We start from the raw sequence: 23,931 nt of genomic DNA, 5'->3' as shown, positions 1-23,931 counted from the left end.
TGGCTAATTTTTTGTATTTTTAGTAGAGATGGGGTTTCACTGCGTTAGCCAGGATGGTCTCGATCTCCTGACCTCGTGATCCGCCTGCCTCGGCCTCCCAAAGTGCTGGGATTACAGGCGTGAGCCACCGCGCCCGGCCCCTAGATTCCCTTTAATGACTGGCACCTGGTCTTCCTATGGAAGGCTGCGAGGCTCAGCGGCAGCAGCCTGTAAACTGGCTGGGGCAAGTACAAAGCCACTGCCGGCACAGAGGGATGCCCACCCCATGTTGTAAGCTTACACATGAGAAGAGGACAACGGGCAAAACCCATTCTTTTTGCAATATTATCTGGGCCTGGAGTGCCTACAACAGCTGGCCCAAGCCTCCTGTCTGTGGGGCAGGACTGCTGGAACCATTGTGAAGCTCCAGGTAGGCCTGAGAAGGTGCCTGTGCACCTGCCTGGGCTCTGTAGAAACAGAGAGCAGGTGCCTGGAAACCTCCCACAGCAATCCAGGCCACCCACTCTTCCAACTCATATCTGTCCCTGTGTCATTGACCAGTCCCCCAGGACACTTACAAAAAGGTCACCAGGAAGACGTTTGCCTCCGCCCTGCCACCCCTTGGTCCAGTCCCCATTGCCCTCCTTCCCTGGGTCAGATACCTCGCCTGTCTCCCAGCCCTCTCCCTCCAAAACAAGTGAGACAGCTGACTCGTGCCTTGAGGAAGGCCATTTATTTCCAAGATATAGACTGTACTTTTAAGACGGGACTTTTCAGAAGCAGGAAATTTTAGTTGTTGCCAGAGAGGTGTGTCAAGGACACAGTGAAAGGAGCCATGCGGACGTGGGGTGGAAGGCTTTGTCCAACACTGTTACAACACTTTTGTAAATGAGCAAAACATCTTTAAAAATCCTTATAAATTCTTTATAATATGTTACACATTTAGAGACAATATTTACAATAAAAGGATGGGGGCGGGAGGGAAAGAAATCTACTTTACAGTAAATTTTTGCATAAAACAGGACTGATAGACGTGGCAGCGGGTTCACCACCTACCTGGGCTTCCCTGGAATGAGTGAGGGTGTGTGGGGGCTGGCCTGGTGATTGGAAGTCTATTTACAGCCTATGAGGAGAAGAGGGCCCTGGGTCCTGTCCATCCTGCAAGAACAGCCCAGCTCAGACCCCATAAATCAGTGTGTGAGTGACAGAGACACACCAGGGGTGTTGACTATCCCCCCTCCTAAGGGGAAGAAGGTGGGCTTCTGTGTGCCTGGGCTGTGGAAGGAACAGGCACAGATGGAAGAACAAAAAGAGGGGTGAGGGAGGTACCAGCAAGGGGGACCCTGGATCCCCCCAAAAACTGGGGAACAGGCAGCTGCCCGTGGTTAAAGCGCTTAGAGGGTGACTCAGGCAAAAGGATGTTGGGGAGTAACCCTGGTGAGGGTTTCAGTCCTGCCTCCTTGGAGTGGCCCCAACCTCCTTCTCCGGCTCTGGCAAGGGGGGAGGGCAGCATCCTGTGTGCACCAAAGGCAGGGAGCCCTGGGGGGCAAAGTGGGGACCGGGGTGGGGGTAGGGGGACAGAAGTCGCCACTGGAAACACCTTGGGACAATGACTGCACACACTCGCACACACAAGCCTCTCCCCCCATGGACATACGCACCCTACACCTCCTCTCCCCAGACATACACACATCCCCACTTACAAGCTGAGGTGGGAGGGCAGAAGAAAGAAGCAAAAGTCCAGCATCACCCAGGATCTTTCCTTTAGTCTGAAACTTAGGGGTTCCCTAGCCACACCCCATGGTCCACAAGGGTCCCCAAGTGCAGCCACAGAAAGGCTCAGAAGGACCTATCGGGCGCATGTGTGCAGGGACACAGACCCCAGCAGCCCACGCCCCCTCGTCTTCTGCTCATTACCTCTGGAACCCCCTTCCATTCACTCTTAGTCCGGCTCCAGCCTTCTCCTCTGCCCTGCCAGTTCCAGCACACCAACTAAAGACACGGCCTGCTGCGCTCTCCATCCCCACCATGCACCCAGGGGCCACAGAAGAGGAGGTGCAGGCTGGTGAAGCCTCCTGGTTCCCAAGGGGCTCTGGGGAGGGGTGGCGCCCGAGCGGCGCGGGAGGTGGGGATCACAGACACTGATGCAGGCGGGAGGCGGCCGAGCGGCGCGGGGGCTGGCTCTGCAGGGACTCCGGGTCCCCGGACGCGGGCGGCAGCGAGGCAGCGGACGACGGGGCCCGCGCCTTGGTGGACTCCAGGCTGCTGAGTCCGGAGTCCTTGTTGTCACTGTGCGCCCGCGCGCCCGCAGGCTCCGGGGGGCCCCCTCCGCCCAGCTCCTTCCACTCGTTGAAGTTGAGGTCAGTCAGCGGGCTCTGCACCACCACCGTGTGGCGGCGCCAGCTGCTCCGGCGCCGCCGGGTCTCGGGCGACAGCGGCCGCCGCAGGCGCACGGCTAACATATCGTCGGCCGTGCCGCGTAGCCGTAGCCGCAGCGCCTCCATGCGCGAGGGCCGCGAGGCCAGCGCCGCCGCTGGGGGCCGCAGCGACTCCTGGCTGCTGGACGACGCCGAGCCGGGAGGCTCCGGGGCGCGGGGACCGCCCCGGCCCACACCCTCGCCGTCTGGGCGGCCCCGGGCCAGGCGGCGGCGCGCCAGGGTGTCGCAGGGCATGAGGTGGTGCGAGCTGAAGGACGGCCGGCGCGTCAGGCGCCCCCCAGGCCCCGCGCCCTCGGTGTCCGTCTCCACGTGGCTCAGCTCGCTGCGCTCGTCGTCCGCCTCGTCCCCCCCGCCTGCCCGCCGACCGCTAGCGCCCGAGCACACGCTGCGGTCCATGGTGGACAGGGTGGAGTAGCCCGACACAATGGAGCGCGTGTCCGCGGCCGGCCGCTCCTCCGGCGCCGCCGGGGGACTGAAGCGTCCGGGGGCCTCGGGGACGACGGCGCCAGGTAGCGGCCCCTGCGGCCGCTCCTGAGCCCCCGGCGCTGTGGCCCCCGCCCCAGGCTTGTGCGCCTCCTGCTCCGAGTCGTCGTCGGTGCTGCTGCCCAGCCCCCGCGCCTCCCGCCGCTTCTTGCGCTTGCGGTTGACGGCCGAGATGAAGGAGATCGCCAGCATCTCCCGGGCGTACGGCTCCTTCTTGGGGGCCCACGAACCCTGTGTGGGAGACAGGTCAGGATGTGGGGGGCGCCCGGACTCGGCCCCCTGCCGACCCCGCTCTCCCCGGTCCACCCCCACGCCACGGCGCCCAGTCGCCACAAGCCTCAGCCAAGGCCAGCACCCACAGCCGCATCATAAAACGCTCCTCCTCCAGCCCCATGCCGCCCTCCGTCCAGAGACTACCCCCGCGCCTCGCGCCCCATCCTGCAGCCGGCTCAGCACCCCCGCTGGCCCAAATCCAGGCTCTCAGCTCTTTCTTGTGAGGTGGGCTGGTCTCCCAAAGCCCCCTTCCATTCTGTTTTCAGTATTCAGCCCTGTGTAAATCCTTTAGACACGACTCTGGTGATGGCAGTCTCCACAGTGAATAACGCTTGGCAGCCTCACGCCCCTGGAGTGTCATCCCGAGCTTCCTGCATGCTGATCCCCAGTTCCCCAGCAGGGGCGCTCTCTGACCACAAGTCCCCCACCTCCTCTTCACCCGCTGCCACCTGGAAACCTGCCTTCTCACCTGCCCAGCATCTACAGGCCTCTCCAGGCAACCCGCCCAAGTTCACGTCCTTCCCTTTCCGCCGGACCCCACCAGCTCCCCACTCCGCCAATCCCCAATCCCAGGTCAATCCCGCTGCCAGCTCCGCCCCTGCAAGTGGCTGAAAAGATTCCGTATGGTGTCATGGTTTGGATTGGAGCCGCTCCCAAACTGTGATTTCCAATCCCAAGTTGGGCAACTTCGTGCCGCTGTTCTCACCTGAACCAGCCCTCACTGCTACACCCTGTGGTGTTTTGGGGCCTTGGCCTTTCACGCTTTCCCAGGAGGGCCCATGCTGCCGGCCATGGCCTTCTGGAAGCTGGTTTTCATCCGCCCTTCTGGCCTCTCCTCTGCCTCTTGGGAGGCTCTTCTTGCCCGCCCCCCGCTTCCCCACTAAGACTCAGTCAGTGTTCCCAGGACTGTTTTTGGCCTCTTTGCCTTCTCTGTTCGTGTTCCCTAGAAAATACCATTCCCAAGCAGCACTGCTATCCAGGCCTCCCTGTCCAACACCACACTCACTTGAGCTCCGCGACTCTTCTTCCCATTGAGAGTCCATTTCTACCTGGGTGTCTGTAGGCTCTTAAAACTCACCTCTCTGGAACCACAGCATCCTACCTAGCCCTGCCCCAAACTGCCTCCATTCACGTTCCTCACCTTAGGGCGGTCTTGTGACTCCTCCCTCTCCCCTCCACCCACAGCCAAGTCCTGGATTCTTCTGAAATGGCTCCCAAAGCCAACTCCTCCTCCTCTTCCTCCTCCTCTGGCAGGCCCTCATTCTGCCCTCTCTGGGCCCTCCTGCCCCTCCTAATAGGGTTTCCTGCCTCCACCCTTACCCCAGCCCGGGTCCCTCCTCCAGAGCCACCATTCTGACGCAGGAATCTGATCCTCACCCAGCTTTGCTCAGAAGCTTGCATGCCCCAGCACCCACCAGGATAAAGCACAAGTTCCCCAGTTCAGCACATGGGGCTCTTCACAACCCAGCCCCAACTTTCCCAGCCTACTGCCCTGCTCTGCCCTGACCCCAACCCCAACACAGCCCTCACTGTGGAAATACAGCCCTACCAACCCTTCCTTTGATGTAACCTACACTGTTACATTGCTGCCAGCCCTTAATGTCCCCCTGCCCTATTTGCTGGATGAGCTCCTACTCACCCTACAAGGCCCAGCTCGAACATGGCTTCCTCTGTACAGCAACCTCCCAGCCCTCCCTTTGCCTGAGATGGGAGATCACTTCTCTATGATCCTGTCATCTCACTATGCTCCTAGCTCTTCTCACATCAGCCTCATCGAACTCGGAGCTCCTTGAGAGCAAAGGCTGTGACTTGGTTGTTTCTGCATGGCACATAACAGGTGCTCAATAAACATGAAATGAACAAACAATTGGTGAATGAAGTCCCCTTAACACAGGAAGCCTTGTAGAAGCAGACGCTGGGACTGGTTCCTGTCTTGGGCTGGAATGACCTGACAAGGTCACGCTGCCCTTCAGCCCCTCCTCACAGACCACGTCTTGCTTCAGCCATGGTGTAATAATGAATGGAGACCCAGAGGCCTCTTGTGGCCACTGCAGCCACTGTCCTCTGTCTCACATTAATTAGTTCTGAGAAAACCAGAGCATGTCAGGGACTCAGGAGTCACAGGCATGTGGCTCCTGGGCCATGGTTGTCCACAATGCACAACACCAGAAGGCGCCCCCTGGAGTTGTGCAATGTGGTTGCACTGCTAGGAACAGCCTGGAGCATATGGTGGCCAATACTGCTTTCTTTCCTGGCCAGTGCTCTCTGAGAAACTTAAGAGGCCACTAGGATCATCTGATCAAACTACCCTCTCATCCCAGCTGGTTCCAGAAGCAACAAGGTCAGACTGATTTCTCTTCCAAGGAATGCAGAGGTCAGCAGATTCACAGAGAGATCAGGGAGTTAATCCATGATATACTGCAGGAAAGCAGGAGGCCAGCAGGAGCAATGGACGGAAGTGACAAGGACCTGGATGTAGGTCACTATAATGAACTTTCTCCCTGTCACAGCAATCTTATGATGGAGGTCCCTGTCACCAGAAGGGTCCAGGTGCAGGCAGGGGCTCCATGCAGAGCTTACAGGGGACCCTTGCACCAGGCTAGAGCATTATTATTATTCTTTTGAGACAGAGTCTCCCTCTGTCATCCAGGCTGGAGTGTAGGTGGTGCAATCTCTGTTCACTGCAACCTCTGCCTCCCGGGTTCAAGCAATTCTCATGACTCAGCCTCCCGAGTAGCTGGGATTACAGGCACACACCACCACACCTGGCTAATTTTTGTATTTTTAGTAGAGACAGGGTTTCACCATGCTGGCTAGGCTGGTCTTGAACTCCTGGCCTCAAGTGATCCTCCCACCTTGGCCTTCCAAAGTGCTAGGATTACAGGCATCAGCCACCGTGCCTAAAACCTTTTTTTCTTTTGTCCAGTGTATTCATCTGACACACACTGAGCACCTGCCAGGTGTCAGGCACATGGCTGTGGAGTGGGCTTACAAACCTGGCTAGTGCCTTACTCAGAGACCCAGACAGCAATGAGCCCAGTTCCACCAACCAGTCATCAGCTGGTTTCACTCACTGCTATGGACTAAATTGTGTACCTCCCAAACTCACATGTGGAAGCCCTAACCCCCAGTTTGGAGGTGGAGCCTTTGAGAGCTAATTAGGTTTAGGTAAAGGTGGGACCTTTTGATGGGATTAGTGCCCTTATTAGAAGGGACACCAGAGGGCCTGGGCTCTCTCGCTCGCGTGCGCTCTCTTTTCTTTCTGCCTTGCCTTGTAAGGACACAGTGTGAGAAGGTGGCCATCTACCATCTACAAGACAGGTAGGGAACCCTCACCAGAAATCAGCCACACTGGCACCTTAATCTTGGACTTCTAACCTGTAGAACTGTGAGAAAATCAATTTCTGTTGTCTGAGGCACCTAGCTATGGCATTTTGTTACAGCAGCCTGAGATGACTTTATACCCACCCTGCCCTCAAGCTCTAATCTCACAGCTGGGCAGGGTCACCCAGGACAGGCCTCATCTCCTAACGGGTTCTGTCTCAGAGGGGAGGCTCTGGAGCAGGCAACTTGCTGGTTGTGAGACCTGGGGCAAGTTACAGAAGCTCCCCTGGCCTCTGTTTCCTCAACTGCAAAATAAGGACAATTCTATCTCTAACTCACAAGGCATTTGTGAGGATTAGTAATTCTGAGCACAGTAACACAGCAAATGCTTAATAAATTGTAACTATTCATATTGTTGAATACTTTAAACTTAGGAATCAGCGATGACCAAAGGCATTATTGATAGCTGGACTGACACCTTCTGCCAAACAAGCTAATTACCAGCCGGAATACTCTGGAGAAGGTGCTGTTAACTGGAGTCCCTGGGTAGGCTTTGGGGGTCCATAAACTCCTTGAACTTGCCACAGGATTTGTGTAGATAGGTGTCTTTCTGGAGCAAGAGTGCACAACTTTTCTCTTTTTTCTTTTCTTTTTTTTTTTTTGGAGACAGAGTCTCACTCTATTGCCAAGGCTGGGAATGCAATGGTGCAATCTTGGCTCACTGCAACCTCTGCCTCCCCAGTTCAAGCAATTCTCCTGCCTCAGCCTCCCGAGTAGCTGGGATTACAGGCATGCACCACCACCCCCAGCTAATTTTGTATTTTTAGTAGAAACAGGGTTTTGCCATATTGGCCAGGCCGGTCTCAAATTCCTGGCCTCAAGGTGATCTCCCCACCCTGGCCTCCCAAAGTGCTGGAATTACAGCCATGAGCCACCATGCTTGGCCTGCTCTGATTCTTTTTTTTTTTTTTTTTTTTTTGAGACGGAGTCTCGCTCTGTTGCCCAGGCTGGAGTGCAGTGGCACAGTCTCGGCTCACTGCAAGCTCTGCCTCCCAGGTTCACGCCATTCTCCTGTCTCAGCCTCTCCGAGTAGCTGGGACTACAGGCGCCCGCCACCATGCCCGGCTAATTTTTTGTATTTTTTAGTAGAGGCGGGGTTTCACCGTGGTCTCGATCTCCTGACCTTGTGATCCACCCGCCTTGGCCTCCCAAAGTGCTGGGATTACAAGCGTGAGCCACCGCGCCTGGCGGCCTCCTCTGATTCTTGAAGGGGCCTGAAGTAGATAGAGAATCCCTGCATTCCAGTATCTGTTGTCAATGCAAAAATTTTCACGGCCAGTTCTCCGTCAGGGTCAGGGTCATGGGGAGGTTTCTTATGGGGCAAGGGTTGGGGTCAAGGAATTTGAGGAACTTGAATAAAGCAGGGCCGGGGAAATCAGACAGAGCCTGGTCAGGAGCTAGACTTCTCCCTGTACCAGTGGGGGTGCTCGGGGATTACTGCAGGCCATTAAGAAAGCTAAGCAGTAGGCAAGGGACCACCAGAGAAGACAAAAGTGGTCCCCTTCCCCAAGAACTTGGAATTAAGATGATAAGGAGAGTGTGGTGCAGTGGCTCATGCCTGTAATCTTAATACTTGGGGAGGCCGAGGCAGCAGGATCCATTGAAGCCAGGAATTCAAGAACAGCCTGCGCAAAGAAGCAAGACCCCATTTCTACAAAAAATACAAAAAAATTAGGCAGGAGTGGTGGTGTGTGCCTGTAGTCCCAGCTAACTGAGGAGGTTGAAGCAGGAGGATCACTTGAGCACAGGAGTTAGAGGCTGCAGTGAGCTGTGTTCGGGCCACTGCACTCCAGCCTGGGTGACAGAGCGAGACCTGTCTCAAAAAAAAAAAAAAAAAAAGATGATAAGGGAGCCTTCTGAGTAATGAACAGCTCCACTCCACCCGCTGTGGAGCTGAGAGACTGCCATGTGTGCCTGCCCACACTCCTACCCGGGACAGCCTAACCATCCACACAGGGAGGCAGGATCAGAATGTGGCTGTAACTTGGGGCACCGATGCCACCTGGGTGTCCTGGACACAGCCTGGAGAAAGTCTAGAGACAGGGCTGTCACATCTAGAACAAGGGTTTTTGATGAGCTTGGGAGCACTCTCCAAATCGAATCCTCCCTAGAAACCCAGCAATGTGAGACAGAACCAAGAGTGGCTCAGATGGAGGCCGTGGGAGCTTGGATCCCTGCACGCTTGCTCCTCTCATACACCTGTTGGTGGTCACGACCCCATGGTGGCTCCAGGGAACACAGTTTGACCATCACGGACCTGGGTTTTAGAGTCAGGCAAGAGAGACAGAGGCTGGCAGTGGTGAGTGTCCGGCACTTGCAGGATTTGTGCCCGCCCTCAGAGCTCACAGCCTGGCGGGAGGCCAGGCCCTGGTGCCTGAGGCAGCCCCTTCCCTACAGCCGGGACGGGAGGCCACAGGCTCTCAGATGCCTGGTGCCTCCTGCTTCCCTGACTCTGATTCCTGGTCTCCCCAGTAGATGAGACTGAGACCACTGCAGCACACACGACTCAATGTCCCTGTCCCTGCAACAGTTATTCCTATGGCTGTACTTAATAGACCGGCAGCCTGGTCCGTGCCTCTGTTTCTTAGAGGCTTGGCTGGCTGGTTTCAGCTCAGGCTCAGGACAGAGCCAGTCCCTGTGCCAGAAAATCAAGAAACACTCAGAGCCTGAGAGTAGAGGATCAAAACTCAGACACCAGAGCACCGCCAAGGACGGAGGCCACCTAACCAGCTCCCCTGCCTGAGGCCCAAGAATATGCCCAAACTTCTAGTTACTTAAGTTCTCTGAGCCTTGGTTTCCCCATCTGTAAAATGGAGATGGTACAAAACTCAAGGGTCTTCCGTAAAAATGAAATGAAACCGATGTTTGTGAAAAGTTATCTGCATACTGGCTGGCACCTAGTAGGTGCTCAGTAAATATGCATTCCCTTCTCTTTCATCTCATGCTAGTGATGATGATGAACTCACTGCGTCACAGTGAAGTCTCTGACTCAGTTTACGGTAAAGACGTACTCTCTGAAAAGCACGTTCTATTGTTCAAGGCCCTATGATCGAGAAGGCCTCCTGCAGGAGTTCCCAGAGTAATGCAGGAGTCAGGCAGGCCCAGACTGGGAAGCGGTAACTGCTAGCATCTTAGGAGGAAGGAATTTCAAGCCAGGAGGCTTCAGGGAGGCAGTGGCCTGTGAGCTCTGGGGAGGTCAGTGTTGGGTCCACTGGAGACATGGTGGGGTCACAGGAAGCAAATGAGGACATCTTCTGGCCAGAAGGGGACTCAGAAGGGGCTCTCCGGGGAGCGTGGAGAAGCCAGGCCCAAAGGGGCGGGGCACGGCTGCTGGGCAAAGTGCTGGCTCTCGAGAAAGGGCCGCAGCCAGCCTTCGGAGGCCTCGGCCTGCCCATGATGCTCCTTGGCCCCTTCAGGAAATCTGCCTTGCTTCATGGGACCCATTTCAGACTTCCTTCACTCTGCTCAGACTTCCCCTGCCACCTTCACGCCCAGCAGAGGTCCTCACCTTCCACTTCGCTGAGGGAAGAGCCATCAGCTGGGAGCGACCCCAATGACCTGCTGCCAACACTGCCTGCTAGTGTGCCCCTGCCACCTCCCTCTCTTCCTACTACACCTGGGGATGCATCTGCTAGGAGCACACGCTACTGCTGCTTCATGGGCTCTGGACCCAGCTCTTCCTCTCTCTCTCTCTCACCTGGATCATTCCCATTGGCAAGTAAATATGTGCTTTCATCTTTTTTTGTTTGTTTGTTTTTGAGACAGGGTCTTGCTCTGTTGCCCAGGCTGGAGTGCAGTGGCATGATCATGGCTCATCACTGCAGCCTCAACCTCCCAGGCTCAAATGATCCTCCTGCCTCAGCCCCCCAAGTAGCTGGGACTACAGGCTTGCCCCACCATGCCTGGTTAATTTTTGCATTTTTTGTAGAGTTGAGGTCTCATTATGTTGTCCAGGCTGGTCTTGGACTCCTGGGCTCAAGGGATCCTCCTGCCTCGGCCTCCAAATGTGTTGGGATTACAGGTGTGAGCCACCATGCCTGGCTGCTTTCATCTTTTAATGAAAGTTTCCCTCAAGCCACATATTTTCCCATTTTTGTTCTGTAAATATCTCTTCACAATCGGACTTCTCACAAGAGTGGTCTATGTATGCGCTCTTCCCTCCCTCACTTTATTAGCTCATTCCATCTGGTTTCTGCCTCCACTGTGCCTCCAAACCTGCCAGACAGTCTATTTCTTCATTAGCTTAGTGTCTGTCTCTCATTAGAAGATAAGCTTCGTGAGGGCAGGAACCTATCTGTTTGGCTCAAATATTTTCAGTACCCAGCACAGTACTGATATAGAGTAGACGTTCAACAAGTATTTGTATTGGTATTATCAAATGAATTAGCCCTATCTTTTCCAAAAGCATTGCTAGGTTTTGGTATCAGGGTAATGCTGGCCTCATAAATGAGTTGGAAAGTGTTTCTTCCTCTTCTATTTTCCTTTCTTTTTTTTGAGACAGAGTCTTGCTCTGTCGCCCAGGCTGGAGTGCAGTGGCACGACCTCAGCTCACTGCAACCTCCTCTTCCCAGGTTCAAGCAATTATCCTGCCTCAGCCTCCTGAGTAGCTGGGATTACAGGTGCATGCCACCACACCCATTTAATTTTTTTGTATTTTTAGTAGAGACAGGGTTTCACCATGTTGTCCAGGCTGGTCTTTAACTCTTGATCTCAAGATGCGACTTCAGCCTCCCAAAGTGCTAGGATTACAGGCGTGAGCCATGGTGCCCAGCCACCCTTTTATCTTCCAAAAGAGATAGTGGAGAATTGGTATTATTTCTTAAATAACTATTTAAATAATGTTTAAATAATTCAAATATTTAAATAACTAATATATCAATATTTAAAATTATACTATTTTCTATTTAGAATATTTTTAAATTATTAAAGTAAATTGTTTAAAAATTTAAAAAATTCCTTAAATATTTGGTAGAATTTAACGGTGAAACCATCTGGTCCTGAAGTTTTCATTGTTGGGGGGTTTTAAATTACATATTCAATTTCCTTAGGAGGTATAGGACTATTCAGGTTATCTATTTTTTCTTCTTTTTTTTTTTTTTTTGAGATGGAGTCTCACTGTCGCCCAGGCTGGAGTGCAGTGGCACGATTTTGGCTCACTGCAGGCTCTGCCCCCTGGGGTTCACGCCATTCTCCTGCCTCAGCCTCCCGAGTAGCTGGGACTACAGGCGCCCACCACCTCGCCTGGCTAATTTTTTTTTTGTATTTTTAGTAGAGATGGGGTTTCACCATGTTAGCCAGGATGGTCTCGATCTCCTGACCTCATGATCCGCCCGCCTCGGCCTCCCAAAGTGCTGGGATTACAGGCGTGAGCCACCGCGCCTGGCCCTATTTTTTCTTAAGTGAGTTTTGGCAGTCTGAATCTTTCAAAGAATTGGTCTATTTCATCTAACTTACTGAATTTATGGGCAACTTTATGCCCATAAATTCAATAACTTAGGGATCTGTAGCCAGGCGCGGTGACTCAACGCCTGTAATCCCAGCACTTTAGGAGGCCAAGGGGGGGCTGATCACGAGGTCAGGAGATCAAGACCATCCTGGCTAATGTGGTGAAACCCCATCTCCACTAAAAATACAAAAAATTAGCCGGACGTGATGGTGGGCACCTGTAGTCCCAGCTACTCGGGAGGCTGAGGCAGGAGAATGGTGTGAACCCGGGAGGCGGAGCTTGCAGTGAGCCGAGATGGTGCCACTGCACTCCAGCCTGGGTGACAGAGCAAGACTCTGTCCCGAAAAAATAAAAAATAAAAAATAAAAAATAACTTAGGGGTCTGTATTGATGTCCCTCTTTCATCCCTGATACTGATAATCTGTGCCATCTTTCTTTTTATTCTGTTAGTCTGGCTAGAGGTTTATCAATTTCATTGATTTTTTTTCAAAGAATCAGCTCTTGGTTTCATGCTTTTTTTCAACTGTTTTCAATTTCATGGATTTCTGCTCCTCTCTTTATTTCCTTCTGCTTGCTTTAGGCTCTCCAAAGACCTTAAAGGATATCTGTTTTATTTATTATAGCACCCCACAGATTTATTGATATCCCCATTTTATAGATGAGGAAGCTAAGGATCAGAAAGTGGTTAAGTAACTTGCCCATTGTCCCAAACTACTAAATGGTGGAGCCAGAACTCATACCCAGGACTGTCTGACTCCAGAGTCTGTGCTTCTAACCACTGAGCCACATTGCTTCCTAGCCACGTAACTCCCAGACCAGGTCCTTCTACTACAGCAGATGCCTCACCAAACACTGGCAAGGTAAGCAATTCTCACTACCTCCCACCTTCCCTCCCAGGGACCATCAACTTTCCCCATGGTCCAATTGCCATTCTCTCAATTCCCTTGAACAAAAACCAAAGTGGTCTGGCTTGTACAGGGATCAAGCCTTCAGAATTGCCTTTATACGTACCTTGGACTTGGCTGAACTACAGGTGGTAGAATCTGTTGGTGAAAGACAGAAAAAAAAAATGAAAGTTGCATCAGGGAAAAAGAAAGCTGAGTCTTATGCACACAATTCCCTCTCCTCAAAGGCTTCAGAAACCAGGGAATTCTGAAACATGAGATCTCCCCAGGCCCTAGGAGTATGATGGACCTCTGATGTCATTTTCTATGGGAGAGGGATGGAGCAGAAAATGATGTTAATTGCCACTTCCTCTAGAGGCAGGAAGTGACATCAGGCTGCCAGCCACTGGCCCCTCATTTACCGATGGCTAAGGGCAAGGGGGCATTGTCTTTGAGCCTGGTTCCTCTCCCCTTCACCGCCCGTCCCTGTTACTCTGAAGCACTGGAGAGAAAATGCCAAATATCAGATGCAGTCCATGGAAACCACCACAGTGAAACAGCAAATCACAGATGCTCTGGAAAAATGGAGACCACACAGTGCACAGAGAGGTGGGTGCCCTACATCCACCCCCGAGCACACAACAAAGAAGAGGGACCACATGAATAATGCATAAAAGGGCAGAAATGAAGTGGGTGGGACACAGGAGGTGGAGTGGGCTGGTGATTAGAGCCTTGATAGATTCCACCCCCGGAACTGGGGTCACCCTGCCTCATGGGCAGGGTCCCCAGTTATCACCCAGTTATGAAGGAGAATAAAAGCATGATTTCTATAGGACTTGGGTCCCACTCCCTTCATATCACTGGGGTGGAGAAGGAACCAGGAACACGTCCTGGCGGGTCCTCTCCAAGGCTAGAGAGGGAGCAGGTTGGTCCAAGGGCCTCCTGGGGTCCCACAGGGTAGTGGGCAGGTGCGGTTAATCCACACTCTCTAGCAGGCAAGTTAGACGCCCCCTCTCCAGGCCCCTCCCCCTGCACAAGGTGAGAAAAGCAAGATGGGCGACCACACACGACACACGGGGCACGGGGGGCGGCGGGTGATTAGAAGAGACATGGGGTCCCTCTCTGCCGTCCTACCCCCATGTCTTCTGGCCCCTCCTGAGCCTGCCTCTGGTGACTAGGGAGCTCCTGTGTACCTCTGTCAGAGATGAACAGAAATGCTAAAACTAAAGGGAAGGACAACCGTGGCCGGGGGAGGAGTCAGTGGCTGCAGCCACAAAGGTAGTGGCCCTCATCTGTCTCTGAGCATGTAAATCATCTGTCCTCTGCCATGAGAGGGCCACAGGCCCTGCAAACAGGACTTAGGGCCCCGGTTTCTTAAGCAGGAAGAGGCGGCCCATTGTGGTGACTGAGGCACGAGTTAAAGAGAAGCTTCTGGGCGTGGCATCGCTGGTCTCCAGAGAGCATGGGTCCCCAGCCTGGATGACTAGCAGTGGTGAGACTTGGCACAGAGAGGCCGCAGGGTCTGTGGCACTGCGGGAGGGCAGCAATCCAATGCCCAGGCGTGCAGGCAACGGGGAGGGCTCTGGGCCCAGTGAGTGCCTCCTTCCTCCTGAGAACGGGCTTCAGGATGGGAGGGGCACGGACTGCTGGAGTAAGTGGATAACAAGCAGGGGTAATGGCATGTCAGCGTGGGGTCCTCACAGTCCGGGACATTCTGCCTGCCTCTGTGCCCACCCAGCCTTCTTATAATCACCCGCCACTGTTAGTGACCGAGGCCGCGACACCGCACTGTACCCTTTAAATCTCCAACAGGTCCGCTGGAGGAGGGGAGGGGGAGGAGAAGAGAAGGGGGTGGGAGGAGAGCACGGGGAAAGGAGGAGGGAGAGGCGGGGGTGCAAGGAGAAAAGGAAGAAAAATTAAAAAGAGGAACATGCCCAGAAGGACACAGCCAGCCCATGAGAAATTAAAGGCTGAGGAAAGAAACCAGTGAGAGAGGGTGAACAAAGCTCCGACCCTGCCCAGGGCGGGGCAGCTGCGCAGACAGGAGGCGGGCACGGGGCAAGCTGCACTTCCCCAGGGAGGGAGAAGGCCCCCAACAGCCCCATCTCCATGGTGGCTGGCAGGGGAGGGCCCCGCTGGGGTGGCACAGGGAAGCTGGGCATCTGGCCAGGCATCTGGGACCCTCAGGAATGCAGTGTCCACCCTCCCGCCTCCCCCCTCCCAGGCCCCTGCGCTCACCTGACCCCGGGTCGCCAGGGGGCACTGTCCTGCCAATGTTGGGCAGGAGGTACTCAATGTTGGGCACTGCCTGAGGCTCCTTGTCGCCCACAGGGGTCTGCGAACAGGAGGAGGGGTCAGCTGGCATGCCCTCGGATGCTGGGCTGCCAACCCCCGAGAGGGGGGTGCCCTGATGACAGAGCCCTTGTCTCCTCCATCAGACCGGGCTCACTGGGGCAGGGACCGTCTCCCTCATCAGCCGGGTGCTCTCGAGGATGATTCCTACATGTCCCCTATTAGACAGTTTTGTGCCTTCCTCAACACCTCGGAACCTCGAAGGCCAGAGCGGCCCCTTCAGCTGGGGGCAGGAGCTGTGTCTCCCACACTAGACTGGAACTCCTCCAACCTAAGTCCTTCCCAGTAGCCTGGAGGGCAGGAGCTGCCTTCACTCCTGAATTGGGTTCCCTCTGAGCAAGGCCTATATCTCCCCCAGTTAGACTGGGGACTCCTGAAGGCAAGCTTTGTGCTTCTCTATCAGACTAGGGGCTCCTGAGGAGAGGGTCTGTGTTTCCTCCATCAGACTTGAGGGAAGCCTCAAGGACAGGCACCTTCCCCGGCTTAAGTCCCGCTGCCTGCCCCACCCCCAAGGACTGGGGCTCACCCCGACCAGCCCCCAGGCCAGCCCAGCCCGTGGCATCACTTACTCTCTCTCCCTTGTCCTCTTCGTCACTGAAGAACCAGTCTGACTGCAGAGAAGACAAAAGGAAGGGATGAAATCAGCATGAGAAAGAAGAGTCTCCTCCACCTGCTCATTCCAGAGGACCGGCTCAGGCTGCAAGGGGCGCCTCTCTCTCAACAAACCCCAGGCTGGCGGGGCTGCGAAAGAGGGCTCAGAGGGAGCTTGACGGACCCTAAAACCTGACTCCACAGACTATGAAAAACCCTGGGGGTGAGAAAAGGTGGGACCCCAGTGTGGGAGGAAACACGGCAGGGAGTGGGAGGGGCCACCTCAGATGGGAGATAGGCTTAGGGAGAGCTTCGCTTTTACTTTTCTCTAAACACTGTCCTGGGCACACCCCTATGGTATACTCCCCACGGCAAGCCGGGGGGCAGGGAGGCACCAGTGCCCTTAGCGTTGGCCAGGTCCATGGCTGTGACAGCCGAGCATGCCCCACGCCACCTGCCACCCATGGGTGCCACACTGACAACAGGGGTGTCACATACCCAGCCCAGAAAAGGAAAATGACAGAAAAAAGGTGTTGGAGGTTTCCTGAGGGGCAGGAGGCGAGAGCTTTCTCATAAAGGCCAAACAAGAGAGAAAATAAAGACCCCCATACTTTAATATATTTTGTAAAATTTGAGAATCTTGAAGATAAAGTTCTAAGTTTTCTGAAAGAAAAAATCCAGATTGCTTATAAATGAACACGTATCACAGGTACTTGGAAATTTCAGCAGCAAGACACAAGAAGACAAGAAAGTAAGTTTCGATGTGTTGAAGGAAACTAGAATTTTATACCCTGCTAAACTCTCATTTAAATTTGAGTGTAAAATAAAGCTATTCTTTTTTTTTTTTTTTCAACAGAATCTCACTCTGTCACCCAGGCTGGAGTGCAGTGGCACAATCTTGGCTCACTGCAACCTCTGCCTCCTGTGTTCAAGTGATTCTCTGGCTTCAGCCTCCTGAGTAGCTGGGATTACAGGTGCACACCATCACGCCTGGATAATTTTTGTATTTTTAGTAGAGACGGGGTTTCGTCATGTTGGCCAGACTGGTCTCAACTCCTGACCTCAAGTGATCCAACCACCTCCACCTCCCAAAGTGCTGGGATTACAGGCATACCACAGATTGTTTTAATCACCCCTTAAGTGAACCTCCTGCTCTCTGGAGCCACTGCACCGGCCTTGAAATAAAGCTATCCTGAGACATCAGAAAGTTTACGACACAAAGACCCTCTTAACTGAATACTTGAGCGAGTAAACAGATGAACTTCGGCAAGCTCCAAGAAATAACTAAGGCACTTTTGGCTTTTATTGTATTTATTTATTTATTTTTGAGATAGGGTCTCTCGCTGTTATCCAGGTTGGAATGCTGTGGCATGATCCTAGCTCACTGTACCCTTGAACTCCTGGGCTCAAGAGATTCTCCCACCTCAGCCTCCTGAATAGTTGGGACTACAGGCATGTGCCACTTTGCACAGCTAATTTAAAAAAAAAATGTAGATTTTGGGATTACAAGCATGAGCCACTGCACCCCACCACTTTTGGCTTTTAGATGTGGTGGAAGGAAGACACAGAAACTGATAAGCATTAGAAATTGACAGTGACAGGCCGGGTACAGTGACTCACACCTGTAATCCCAGCACTTTGGGAGGCTGAGGCGGGCGGATCACCTGAGGTCAGGAGTTTGAGACCAACCTGGCCAACACGGTGAAACCCCATCTCTACTAAAAATACAAAAATTAGCTGGGCATGGTTGTGCACACCTGTAATCCCAGCTACTCAGGAGGGTGAGGTGGGGGAACCGCTTGAACCTGGGAGGCAGAGGTTGCAGTGAGCTGAGATCCCACCACTGCATTCCAGCCTGGGCAACAAGAGTGAAACTCTATTTCAAAAAAATAAATAAATAAAAATTAAGGCAATTACCCTTTACCCCCCTCAACACCTATGAAAGAACAGGAATAGGCAATTTACAATCTCATTTATGTAGACTTAAAACACACAAAGAATATTATATACATTTAAGGATAGCCATGCATTTACAATAAGTGGGAGGTGTCCTGGAAGGACACATATTAGCCTATTAAGAGTGGGCCCCTGGGGGAGGGGAGAACAGAGTGGGTCCGGAATGAAGAGGGGAAACCAGGGGACTTGCCTGAGCATGCGCCATGAGCCTCAGTTATTACTGCTCATGATCTGACATGTGATTAACTCAAACAGCACAGGAAGGCCAGAAGGGAAACAAGAAAGAGATAGAAGAGAAGACAGTGAAGGAAGATAAGAAAAATGCAAGCTCTGGCCGGGCACAGTGGCTCACACCTGTAGTCCCAGCACTTTGGGAGGCTGAGGCAGGTGCATCAGCTGAGGTCAGGAGTTCAAGACCAGCCTGGCCAACAGGGTGAAACCCCAGCTCTACTAAAAACACAAAAATTAGCCCGGCATGGTGGTGCGCACCCATAATTCCAGCTACTTGGGGGTGCTGAGGTGGGGGGATTGCTTGAGCCCAGGAGCCGGAGGCTGCAGTGAGTGGAGACCGCGCCGTTGCATTCCAGCCTGGGCGACAGAGTGAAACTCTGCCTCAAAAAAAAGAAAAAGAAAAAGAAAAATGGAAGCTCTGGAGTCAGTCATCTTGGTTCAAGTTCACCTTAGCCAAGTTACTTTCCCTCTTTAAGTCTATTTACTTATCTCTAAAATGGGCATGATGTGAGTACCTCCTTCTAGGCCTGAGGAGGATTGAGATGAAATACCGTATGGAAAATGTTGAGTGCGGCACATTGTTAATGCGTAATAGATGTGAGCTACCGTTATTCAAAAGTGTGGCTTCCAGAGACAGGCTGACCAGGGGGAGCCTGAGGATTGGCCCAAAGAAGCCAGCCTTTAACTCGGGTTGGAAGGTGCCCAGAAGTACTCTGCAAGCCACAGCGTCTACAGGAAGCGCCCGGGTGGCCACGGCTCTCAAGAGGAATCCACACTAGTTCCTGCCACCCTGCTTCTGCACGTGCTGTTCTTTCGGCCGGGATGCCCTTTCTCCCTGTTCTGCCTGGCTAAGTTCTCATCATGGTCCTCTAAGACAGTTCAAGAACTCCCTGACTACGACCCCAGCCCTGCACCCAGGGCCGGGGTGGGTCCTTCTGTGGGGCTTCCTTAGGCATAGCCCAGAGCACAAAGAGACGCAGCTCTTACTTTGATAAACATTATTAAATGAATAAATGAATGAGAAGCATCATTTTATGGATTTTTTTTTTTTTTTTTTTTTGTGGCAGGGTCTCACTCTGTCACCCAGGCTGGAGTGCAGTGTCGCAATCTCAGCTCACTGCGGCCTCCCACCTCAGCCCCCCCAACTAGCTGAGACCACAGACACGCACCACCACACCCACTGGCAATATTCCTTCTGAGCAGGTTCCCATTCACCTCCATGTTCCCAGCACGGGGATCTGTCTCTGGCGTGGAATAATGACCACGACGAAGAGGATGACAGTCAATTCTCACACAACACTTAGGACATGCCAGGCACCGCCGTGAGTGCTTTAGCAGACATTCACAATGGTGTGAGGCCAACAGTATTGTCATCTGTACTTTACAGATGTGGAGACTGAGGCACAGCAGGTAAGGAACTTGTCCAAGGCCACACAGCACATAGGAGCAGGCTGGCCCCAGAGCCACTGCCGTCAATCCCCCCACCCCAGGGGGCACTTGGCAATGTCTGGAGACATCTTCGATTGTGACAAGTAGAGTGATATTCCCCGCATCTAGCAGGTAGAAGCCAGCGATGCTGCTAAATGTCCTATAACACACAGAACAGCCTCCCACAATAAATACTTATCTGGACCCCAGCGGTCACTAGTGCTGAGGCTGAGCAACATTAGGTATCGTTGCCTTTGCTGAGTGAGTCCCTGAGCAAATGCCCTGGGGTGATCTTTGTTTGGGTTCCATTTGACTTTGTAAACACAGGTAGGGGCTCCTGGCAACTTGCCCGCTGCGAGGTCAGACACCCGGGTTTGCTCTCCTCTCTGCTCTGCCATTATCTTGCTGTGTGGCCCTGGGCAAGTCGCTGTTCCTCTTTACCCCTCAGTTGCCACCCTCTTTCCGACCTGAAGACTGGTCTGGGTGCCCCAAGTGACAGCAGCACTGCCCTGGCTATGGAGCCTCTGGGCTAGACAGAGCCGGCACGCTTGGGTGGGCAGGCTTTCGGGGCTTGCAGAGTGGGTGGCTCATTCCCTCGACAATCATCCAGGGCTGATTACATTCAAATGCCAAGGAGGCAGAGAAGGGAAGGACACCAGCTCAGTTAGCTCTCGGGAGTGAATCTCTGAGTAGAAAAGCCCAGCCCGGCCAGGGGTGATGGCTCACACCTGTAATCCCAGCACTTTGGAAGGCCGAGATAGGAGGATAGCTTGAGTCCAGGAGTTCAAGACTAGCCCTGGCAACATAGTAAGACCTCATCTCTACAAAAGAATACAAAAATTAGCCAGGTGGTGTGGTGGTGGCATCTCTAGTCCCAGCTACTCAGGAGGCTGAGATGGCAGGATCGCCTGAGCCTGGAAGTGGGCCATATTTGCCCACTGCACTCCAGCGTGGGCGACAGACTGAGACTCTATCAAAAAAAAAAAAAAAAAAAAAAAAAAAAAAAACAGAGAAAAGAGAGAGAGAGAAAGAAAAGCCCAGCCTGATGTAACCTCAGTTAGCAATTTACTCATTCATTTATACTCCACAAACACTGAGTATCCACTGTGTGCCAGGCACTAGTGTCATTGCTAAATGAGACGAACTCCACCTTCTCCACCCTGCCCAGAGCAGGGACTCCCCCTTGGGGGTTTGGCCTCCTTCCTCCCTGAAGGCTGCAGTTCCTGACACCTCAGCTGACCTCAGGCCTTGGGCTTCCAGGGGCTTCTCCAGGAACACAGGGCCAGACACCAACTCTTCCCTGCTGCTGCCCCCAAAACACACCCTCATGGGAGGTTCTGGGGCTCCCTGGTGCCCTGGAGAGCTAAGCTTTCCCAAGGCCTCATCAGGATCACCGACGCTGCAGGGCAGCCCTGGCCTCCCAGACAGCTCTGGAGTGGTGTTCCCAGTGTCCGGATGCAGCAGGCTGTGATCCTCCCTCCTGTGGCTCAGAGCCCTGAGCATGCAGTGAAGGAGGGAGATGGGCAAGCAAGGCTGTTAACATGGCTCAGCTGTCCACCACCTCACCTCCTTCCCCTGGCCCCCCCTCTCCATCCCAAGCCAGCTCAAGGAGGGACATAGGAGTCTGGCCTTTGGGTTGATAGCAGGAGGAAAGCACAGGCTTTGGTCAGTCAGACCTGGCTTGAAATCTTTGGCTGCCACTTATTAGCTGTGTGACCATGAACAAGTTGCTTTGCCTCTCTGAGCCTGTTTCCTCCTCTGTAAAATGGGGGTGATAGGGCCCAGCTTTCCTTCCCTAAAGTGTCTAGGGGGCTTGGGACTGAGGCTTCCCTTCCTCTGACCAGCTGCCAGTCTTATTTCCCCTGGCAGGAGGGGCTCTGTTCTCATCCTTTGTGGGCTGTAACAAGAATTGGAAATGGAAAATCTATGATTAATAATGACATACGTGTGCACCCCAGAAGGCAGCAGTGCTGCCTTAGGGTTGGGCTCTGGAAAACCAAGGCCTCCTGCGCCCTCTGCTGGCCACTCTGGGTTCTCCTCCACCCATGCACAGTAACAAGAACCTACAGGACCAGGGCTGTTGGCATCCAGGAAGCCATAAGGGAGGTGGCCAGCCCAGTACACGCCAAGCACTGGTGCAGGATCCCGCCTCAGGCCGAGGCCCTATGCCCTGCCCCATCCACCCCTTGTTACCATGGACATCACCACTACCTCCCCGAAACCTCAGTGGGGCCAGCAGGGAAAGTCACTAAAGCCGGAGCCTCCTGATGTCAGGCCAGACCTTGGCCCCTGTCTGCTCGTGTCTGCCAGGACACCTCTCCAGGCGCCACCTTCTGAAGCTGCCCCTTCCACCCTCCACCAGTAGCACCTTCCCTGCCCTTCCTCCTCTTCTGCCTCTCCCAGGCATCTTGGACGCTCAGGGGCCTCTTGACTCTCCTGCTGGGGACACAACATCCCAGGGCAGCAGGGATTCCAGGATCCATTCCTGCCTTGCCTTGAAATGCAGCCCATGGCTTTGGAGGAGTATATACCACCATAGCAGCATGCTCTAAAACTGCCGAGCCCTTCCTGGGGCACACCCCGCCAGGCCGAGCAAGAGCGAGGGGCTCAGAGGGGCTGCCGGGCACCCCCCGGAACAGGGGCTTACGTGCTGGATCAGTGTCTCCACGATCTTGTAGCGGTCAGGCATGTGGGTCACCATGTCCGTCATGTTGTCCTCAGACGTCCTCACCAGTGTCGGCCCAAAGACCAGGGCCAGGTTCCGGGGTTCCATCTGGGCAGCAGGGAAAGCAGGCCACTGTCAACATCCTGAACCCAGTCCTCCCTCACTCTGGCCCCTGAGGCCTCTGTCCCCAACTATATCCTCACCAGTCCCCAGCTTAGAGGGCGGACACCCCCTTGTATGGGCACGGAGATGCTTGATGAGCAGAGCACAGGCCAGTTCAGCCCCTTTCATCCCCAGGCCCAGCAGCCATGAGCAGTGCCCAACCTGCATACCTATACAGGGCAGCCCTGAGTGGTCAGTGCCAGCAGCGGGAGACCCTGCAGTAGGAAACATGTTGGAGGTCCCAGGGGTTATTTTAGGCCTGGGAAAAAAAATCCGATCACTTCCAGGTGCCTGTAATCCCAGCTACTCAGGAGGCTGAGGCAGGAGAATCGCTTGAACCCGGGAGGCGAAGGTTGCAGTGAGCGGAGATCGTGCCACGGCACTCCAGCCTGAGCAGCAGAGTGAGACTTCGTCTCAAAAAAACAAACAAAAAAACACAAAAACTCCTATCACTCCCCTCATTTTCCCCACTGCAGAACCAGAAGGCATAAGGGGTTTGATGAGGAAAATGCAATGCGAGGGACTTGAGCTAAGTCAGAGGATGGCAATGCATCAGATATGGGGGGCCAGGGTTCCCTGCCTCTGGAAAGCCCTCAGACACTCAGGAGATAGCTCTCTGGGGGAAAGCACTGGCCAGCATGTAGGAGTGGGATGGGGATGGAGCAGTAATAGGAGGAGGGCGTGCCTAGAGGGGCCTGAGTTATTGGACCTGCAGGAGCTCAGCGTGTGCCGAGGGCCCCCACACAGTAAGTCCTGTGCTTGCCTCCCCCAGACTCCATGCGGGACTCCTACCTACCTTGTTTTTCTCAGAGTGGTCAGCGATGGTCTTGAGATGGCCCACAAGGAATTTGAGCGTTTCATAGTAGTGTCCTGGGAGATCCCGGATCTGAGCAGGAGAGAGGAGGGGCATGGGGACAGGCTGTAAGGGCCTGCCCCTGTCCCCCATCACCACCATGCCCCAAATATCTCCCACTACCATGCGTCAGGGAGTCTGGAACCTACCCTCTAACCCCCCGTTCTCTTGTATGGATGGGGAAACTGAGGCCCTGAGTGGAGCGGGGCTTCTCCAAGGCCACAGGAGTCGTGGGCAGCACCGGACTCCCTGCCTCTTGGGACAGAGGTGCTCGGGCAGCTGCCCCACCTCGTGCCTGGCAGCACCTCTCTCTCCTTACCAGCTTCCGCAGTGTCCTCATCCGCTCTCGCGCATCCTCAATGCGGTTGGCCTCGATGAAGTCGTTGTATTTGTCTAGAACACAGCGGAGACTCTTTAGAGAGGTGGGGGCAGCGCCTTCCCCTGTTCTCCAGGCCGAGGGCCCTGCTGGGAGGGCTGTGTTTTGAACTCCTCCAGTTTGGGGGCTCCAGTGTGGGCGACAGCCTCTTGTGTATGTGAACACACCCACCACAGCTGCACTCACCACAGCTGCACTCACCACAGCTGCACTCACCACAGCTGCACTCACCACAGCTACACTCGGGTGTGCACCTGACCTGGGGTAGCCCAGCTGTGTTCATTTTGGAGGCAATACAATCTGAGCTGCATGCTGATCCCAGAAAAGGGGTCCCTGCCCCTGTCTCCAGGACATGGACACCAAGGTTCAGCAGGTCAGAAGAGAAGGGCACCTGGAGAGGAGGAGGGGCTTCAGACAGCCTCCACCAAGG

The 23,931-nt window shown here is 54.0% G+C and overlaps 1 protein-coding gene across 3 annotated transcripts in view; it reads right to left on the bottom strand.

Moving 5' to 3' along the window:
• Positions 1–697: 697 nt before the first annotated feature.
• ARHGAP23 (Rho GTPase activating protein 23) overlaps positions 698–23,931 on the bottom strand; it is a 95,901-nt gene continuing 72,667 nt past the window's right edge. For all 3 annotated transcript variants that reach the window (XM_063628876.1, XM_055258765.2, XM_055258767.2), the window contains 7 exons: positions 23,445–23,518; positions 23,069–23,158; positions 22,093–22,218; positions 15,809–15,850; positions 15,126–15,222; positions 13,015–13,046; positions 698–3,131 (listed from right to left, as the gene is read on the bottom strand). In XM_063628876.1, coding sequence (XP_063484946.1) covers positions 2,112–3,131; positions 13,015–13,046; positions 15,126–15,222; positions 15,809–15,850; positions 22,093–22,218; positions 23,069–23,158; positions 23,445–23,518 — 1,481 coding nt within the window. In that variant the 3' untranslated portion in view covers positions 698–2,111. The remainder of the gene's footprint in view (positions 3,132–13,014; positions 13,047–15,125; positions 15,223–15,808; positions 15,851–22,092; positions 22,219–23,068; positions 23,159–23,444; positions 23,519–23,931) is intronic.

Source organism: Symphalangus syndactylus, chromosome 20, assembly GCF_028878055.3.
Source record: "Symphalangus syndactylus isolate Jambi chromosome 20, NHGRI_mSymSyn1-v2.1_pri, whole genome shotgun sequence".
Classification (NCBI taxonomy): Eukaryota; Metazoa; Chordata; class Mammalia; order Primates; family Hylobatidae; genus Symphalangus; species Symphalangus syndactylus.
This window is presented reverse-complemented; position numbering and strand designations above follow the sequence as displayed.